Genomic DNA, 6,562 nt, shown 5'->3' with positions numbered 1-6,562 from the left:
TCGACACGTGTCGCATTGTGATTGGCCTCCTGGTTGGAAGGAAACTCTTCTGGGTGGGTCCTTGATGGTATAATGTTGACCGATGCTCAGTAGTTTCGAGATTGGTCAAGTATGATACAAACAAAGTACATATGCACTTACAGCCTGATACTAATTAAATGCACCTATATTCTCAAAAATATAATTGAGTCAGCCAAACCTAATACAGAAGATCCTGAACTTTGCAATGAACTAGACAACCTTGTCTTCAAGTTCTAGAACCCAACACAGAGTAGTCACTTAAATGTCGAAGTCAACAGAACATGCCACCACATATATTCTACTCGCCTGACCAAGCTCGATTGCGAGTTAGCACACCCCCATTCACAAAGACGTAATTAACTCATAAGTTACTCGGCATGAGCGTCGTGTAGGCTCCAAGTCTTAACACATACCAAATTATTGTATTATTATTATTTTATTTTTTATCTAAGATACGATGGTTGGATCATAGTTTTGATTGGCATCGAAACAATTTAAAGTACAAATAAAACTTAAATACATTTGATGTAGAAGCAACCCAACCCGCGTTAGTAGAATTAAAGAAGGAACGTTCTCACACAAACAGTAGAAGGAACAATTGGTTGGCGAAATTGATTACAATTATAACACTGATTTTACTTGACTTGTTGCATATCCTCCTCCGTCTTCCAAACAACATCCTCCAGGCCTGTTGCGAGGTTCTTATAGAACTGCAAAATTCAAAAACTACGAGTTTCACTATCAAACTTACCTACTTAAGCCTATTCCTTTGTCAAGACTAAAGACATATGCTCTAATCACTAATTTTACATACGGCGTTGGTGTTGGCGTTGCCCACCATGCCGGTTAAACATATTATGAGATATCAAGCAAATTAAGCGAAGAGCGTTACCTTGTGGAACTCCAAGGTGTCCCCTTTAGCTTTTCGCACTTCGACCATGTGAAGAGAAGGTGCAACTTGAAATATCTGATCAACACAGCAAGCGATGTGTTAAAAACAAAATATAAACGACACTGATCCAACTTTTTAAGCTCAATAGAACTTTCCATGTACCTCTGTGGCAACATTAAGGTTTCCCTTTCTTCCAGCTTTCATATTTTCAAGCCTCAGCTGAGAGAACGAATATAAAATTTGTTATCTTCTTAACACACCACGCACGCACACCAAATAGCTCAAATCCTTAAATTCCAACTTCTGCATCTTCTCACCTTGTAGTTTTTTTTATGCACGTCAAAACCAAGAGGCTTAGCAGCTTCTTCAATTTTATGAATTATCTCATTGGCAGGGCATTTGGATGTGAACCTTGTTTCTCTCTTAAATCCCTGCAAATTTTGAACAAAACTGAAGTTTTATTTCCCCATAGGACAAAACAATAGTAAATAATATCAGAAGAAAACAAATGCCTTTCATACACAAATGACATTTAAAAAAAAAATTATTTCAACATTTCACAATGCATGCAGTCCCCATAAAGTGTTACAGGCATAAAACTATGCACAGCACATGTTGCTAATGAAAGCCAGCAAGCCCTCTAATGAAGCAAACCTGTTCTACATCAAACAAATTCCCAAGGTTGAGCCCCTTCGACATTGAAATTAACTCAAAAGCATTCATAGCTACTGGTTGTTCTTCCTTTTTTTCCGTCACATGGTGCTCCTGTCATGAAGCCAAGAACACGTATCAGACAACTTTTAGAACAGCAGCACTTCCTTCTAATTCTTAACTTTTAACAATGCTTAGCAACCAAAGACGTAAATAAAAACCTTAATACTGATTATGAAAAAAGCACTTGCACATACTTCTGAATCCTTAAAAACAGCTTCTACATCATCCAAGTTTGTATTTTCTTTCTCCTCAAACACGGGTGCCTTGTAATCCTTCTTGAACCATTCATCTTCCAAAATTTCAGCAATAGTGACACGCTGCCATATAACAAATGAAATCATAGTCACCAACTAAATATTTGGTGGTAAGAGCACATTCAGGGTAATTCGATACAAAGAATTGGTCTGTGATGAATTCAGTGTTCTGGAAACCACTTGAAGAGTGCCACGAAGCAGACACTTTTCTTGTCAAGAAAAAAGAAGGCTCGGGAAAGAATTAACAGCATCTGGTCATATACATGCTCAATATACTCAAACAATCAGATTGATGCATATGAATTATGATGAAAACCTTGCCCTGCTTTGAGCACTACCTCAGCAATCTTCGTTTTGCTTTTTATCATGCCTCACCAGTATAAACATCAAATACATAAAAGATAAAATTATCTGGAATTCTTTAATGCTATGTTTGGATGAGGAACTTCTAAATTCTTATTGTAACCTAAGTCCTATGCACTATAAATAGGACTTAGGGTTAGTGTATTTAGTGTGGCTCATTCGTGTGGCAATTTGGTGAGAGTCAATTTGTGAGTTTGTGAGTTAGAGAGCAATTTGGGAGAATCTTCTCTGTTTGTTTGAGTTCTCTACTCGTTTGGTTTAGGGTTTGTAATTTGTGGGATTTGGGTTGTGAGAGTTTAAACACTCTTTTGTAATCTCCATTTGTTTTGTGAAATTCCTCGCCGTGCTTCGCTCGTGGACGTAGGTTTTACGCCGAACCACGTAAATCTCGTGTTAGTTTGAGATTGTTTGTTTTAGCTTTCACCTACGACGTTGATATTGGTACTTTGTTAGAATTCGCTTCCGTTTGCGCATAAAAGTACAACACATCTAACATTATGTTTTAAAATGAATATGAATCACCACCATGTGTAAGTTACGAAAAGTGAAGCTATATTATCAAATATATCAATTAGCAGAAAGGCCACAATCTTATCAACAGAATGTGCATAAACTACTTACAGTCATAGGGTTAGGATCCAAAATTCGAGCTATTAATTTCATGGCACCAAAAGAGAGCCACGGGGGACAAGTAAACTCAGCTGCCGAGATCTGCATACATAGCAAAAGAAGATAATAAACTGAATATGAACAACGACGATATGTAGTTGCTATACAGAATCAGTAAAATGCTCACTTTTTTATACAGGTTCATAAGATTTGAATCATCAAAAGGCAAGTAACCTGCAAGCAATACAAAGAGTATCACTCCACATGACCACAAGTCCGCAGTTGCCCCATCATAGCCTCTATCGTTAAGGACCTAAGCTCACAGGAGTACATTTTTGCATGATTAAGGACCAACGGTGTATAAAGATAAATATATATAATGTGGAAGAAGATTGGAATGAATACTTATCCATACCTCAGGAGCAACATAATTTGGAGTTCCACAGGTGGTGTGAAGTAACCCATCATCCTGCCAATGCGTCACAGTAAGAAATAAATTCTGAATATTTAAGATGCATCATCTCAATCCCAAATGCACCAATTACTAGAACAAGATGTGAATGTGCATCACAGATTACAGTGTTGATGTAAATGATAAATGAGGGAGAGACTAAATTCCATATAACTCCTATCATATAAATGTTCTAACAATTTTAATAATTTCTAGAGATTTGACACCTGCTTCTGCAAATAGTTACTTAAAGATATTTATGCCGACCATCCAGACAACAAAACTAACATCAATAAGATAAAACGATAGTTATATATGAATGATGAAAGAAAGTTAATTGCAGATGGCCTAATATCATTTATACCCTGACTTGTTGGGATAGTGCGCTCAATCCGAAATCAGAAACTTTAAGGTTCCCATATGCATCCAATAGCAAATTTTCTGGCTGCAAGAAAAGCAATGAAAATGAAAATTTATTAACATTTTACTGTATTTATCTGTGATATGCACGTTTACTAAGCATAAGTACCTTGAGATCTCTATGATAGACGCCTCTGCTATGGCAGTAATCAACTGCATTAATAAGCTGTTGAAAATATCTCCGTGCTTCATCTTCTTTCATTCGTCCATTGTTTACCTTCATATCAAAAGAAGTACTCGTGAGAAAATATGAACTATCTCCCAAATAATCAGCGGAGCTTGAATTTGATTGGGTCAACAGATCCATGTACACAAATTAGTGAGCAAGGCAACTTGGTAATTGAAGAGAATTTAGGCTAAATGGGAATGTTAGACTGCAGTATTAATTACAGTATGTGATTTATTTTAGTAAATTGATAATAAACCATTTATAGAATACAACTGGAAGAAAATGAAGACACTAACAATTTTGTCAAAGAGCTCGCCTCCAGTTACGAACTCCATAACTATAAATATCTTTGTCTTACTCCCCATTACCTGAAAATACACAAAATTATTAATACAGTTGCATCAAAATGTAGCGCCACTTTTACTGGTAGTAAATGGATTCATCTTTCCCTTACAGGACACTTGTATTTGCTCCATATTGACATGAGGAGGGTAGAATCCACAGAAATGAGAGTATTTAACACTCTACCCATTAAAGATTAATACATGCAACGGAAATTGGTGACTAAAGTCTTGTTAATAATCTCAGCTGTAAATTATTAACAACTTCTTATAAAGGTACCCGCAACGTGATGTAAGAGGATATAGTTTTAAACATTATGGATCATGAACCATAAATAAGAAAGAATTGGCTTCCCTAATAAACTTCAGAACCTATGGCTAACAATTGAAATCCAAATTATCAACTACCAAAAAATACAACGAACCAGAAGAGGAATTAAAAACTTAAAGATGACACTGAAATTGAAATGTCACAGTTCAAAATAAAATCTGATTGGATTAGATTTTTAACAACGTGCAAGCATCCTTTAAGGCACGTCTTGAAGGGATAGTGTAGCAACTTTAGGGGAAAAACAGAAATAAGTTGGCCATATTCCCACATTAAATTGTGAACATCCATATACCAAGAAGACCTACTTCAGAGAACCTGCAAGGTGAATATAGAAAGCAAACAGACCACATGCTCATGCAAGTAGAAGCAGAAATGCATATATACAGATAGAGATTGAGAGAGACCTCATACAACTGAACAACATTTGGATGCTTAATCAGCTTCATTGTTTCTATTTCCCGCTTGATCTGCGCAAATATGAAAAATAACACACTTAAAAGGACCTTGTTTAAACTCACTCCGTTTCCTGGATGAAGCTACATAAAAGTTTCGTTGGGGAGTTGTCTAGAGTGGTTTTGAGGATAGGAAGCAAGAATCCATATAAACCAATAAATAACATGAAAAACAAAAACAAGTACAAGACGGAGAACGAAGAGAAAGCGCAAAGCAAACAGACCTGTTCTGCCATCTTGTGCTTCAGAACCTTCTCTTTGTCAAGAATTTTGAGAGCCACAGGCTCCCCAGTCTCAGAATTTCTAGCAAACTTGACTTTTGCAAATGTACCCTCACCGATTGTCCTTCCAATCTCGTATTTACCAACCCGACGCTTGATTTTCGGTTGATTCATTCTCGACTTAGTGATTCAACGTGCGGGTTCCTGAGAGAACTTGCGTGAAAGATAGATGAGTGAATTTTTTTTGTGACACTGTAATGAAATGAACAAAGCGAGGAGCAGAAACACTAGAACCATATCATCAAGGGAATTGCAATTATATCATCACAGTTGAGATCCGAATCCTGATCCGAACTCTGGTAAATTTAGATTGAAAAACCAAACCATGCAAACAAGAATTCAGACAAGAACAATACCGTCCACAAAAATCACAAAGAAAACAATCAATCGAAGCATCCAATTCCACTACTAACCCAAAATTAATTAAATTAATTGTATTTATCAATTCAAACATGGAGTTGCAGCAGCAGAAACACAAGCCCAGTACCGGAAACACAAACAAGGCACCCAAATTGCAAAAACCCTTGCAAACAGAGACAATAAAATCTTCAAATTCTTCGGGAGCAGCTCACAGACTGAGCGATGATATTATTTATGCATCTATGACGTGAACCAACAACCACAATTCATCAAATATATATTTAATTTAATAAATTAATAATACAAGGAAAAGGAATTAGACGAAGAAATAAATAATAATAATTCTCTTTATTATTAAAGAATATAATACAATAATCATCACGTTCCCGTTCACGTGGATGGTCATATTATTATTGTAAACAAAAGCGATAAAAAGTCGAAAAGAAAGACAGAGGGAGACAATGATTCAATACATACTTGAACAGGTTATGACCACAATCAATCCGCCGCCGCCCCCGCCGCCTGGATTTCCGTCCGTCCTTCCTTCCTTCCTCCTCGGCTGCCTGGAAATGCAATCACTTCACTTTTCACTTCACTACCAGACAACCCAATTACTAGTAGGCTCACCAGACTAGACTCGATTCCTTCTCTCTTCTATCACTTTTCTTTTTTCTTCTTTTTTTTCCTTTTCACTTATCTTTGTATTTTTGTGTATATATTATAAAATAAATTATATATTATATTTAATGACGAAAATGAATAATTGCGTCCTGGATGGGACCAAGACCAGGTCGAGGTCCATGCGTTGTGCGTTGTGCGTTGTGCGGTGTTGTACACCACAGTACAGCTTGCTTTCGCATTCTATCCGACTATCGACTATTGTATATAATATATAATGTGGTTT

At 36.5% G+C, this 6,562-nt stretch overlaps 1 protein-coding gene across 7 annotated transcripts; it reads right to left on the bottom strand.

Annotated features, from left to right (window-relative positions):
• Window positions 1–431: 431 nt before the first annotated feature.
• Window positions 432–6,358, bottom strand: LOC126615819 (CBL-interacting serine/threonine-protein kinase 3). 7 transcript variants are annotated; one of them, XM_050283733.1, is made up of 15 exons: window positions 6,136–6,358; window positions 5,242–5,451; window positions 4,970–5,032; window positions 4,190–4,261; window positions 3,834–3,941; window positions 3,669–3,749; window positions 3,269–3,322; window positions 3,041–3,166; window positions 2,866–2,955; window positions 1,822–1,944; window positions 1,568–1,678; window positions 1,231–1,344; window positions 1,076–1,132; window positions 914–988; window positions 432–747 (listed from the first exon to the last, which is right to left on the bottom strand). In XM_050283733.1, exons 2-15 carry the CDS (start codon window positions 5,410–5,412, stop codon window positions 724–726), a joined length of 1,269 nt encoding a protein of 422 aa, XP_050139690.1. In that variant the 5' UTR covers window positions 5,413–5,451; window positions 6,136–6,358; the 3' UTR covers window positions 432–723. The 7 variants fall into 7 exon arrangements, with proteins under 7 accessions (XP_050139690.1, XP_050139685.1, XP_050139686.1 ...); XM_050283728.1 differs by having other exon boundaries at window positions 432–731; window positions 6,136–6,357; XM_050283729.1 differs by having other exon boundaries at window positions 432–731; window positions 5,242–5,442; window positions 6,136–6,357.
• Window positions 6,359–6,562: the final 204 nt, after the last annotated feature.

Source organism: Malus sylvestris, chromosome 3 (assembly GCF_916048215.2).
Source record: "Malus sylvestris chromosome 3, drMalSylv7.2, whole genome shotgun sequence".
Lineage (NCBI taxonomy): Eukaryota > Viridiplantae > Streptophyta > Magnoliopsida > Rosales > Rosaceae > Malus > Malus sylvestris.
This window is presented reverse-complemented; position numbering and strand designations above follow the sequence as displayed.

What these genes read in the sequence shown, in the direction of transcription:
- LOC126615819 (XM_050283728.1), bottom strand. Translation starts at nt 5,412, where the DNA reads ATGAATCAACCGAAAATCAAGCGTCGGGTTGGTAAATACGAGATTGGA. An exon ending in TTATGAACCTGTATAAAAAA is followed by an intron (nt 2,956 to 3,040) that starts GTGAGCATTTTA and finishes CTATGTATGCAG; the next exon opens with ATCTCGGCAGCTGAGTTTAC. An exon ending in TGGATCCTAACCCTATGACT is followed by an intron (nt 1,945 to 2,865) that starts GTAAGTAGTTTA and finishes GTTATATGGCAG; the next exon opens with CGTGTCACTATTGCTGAAAT.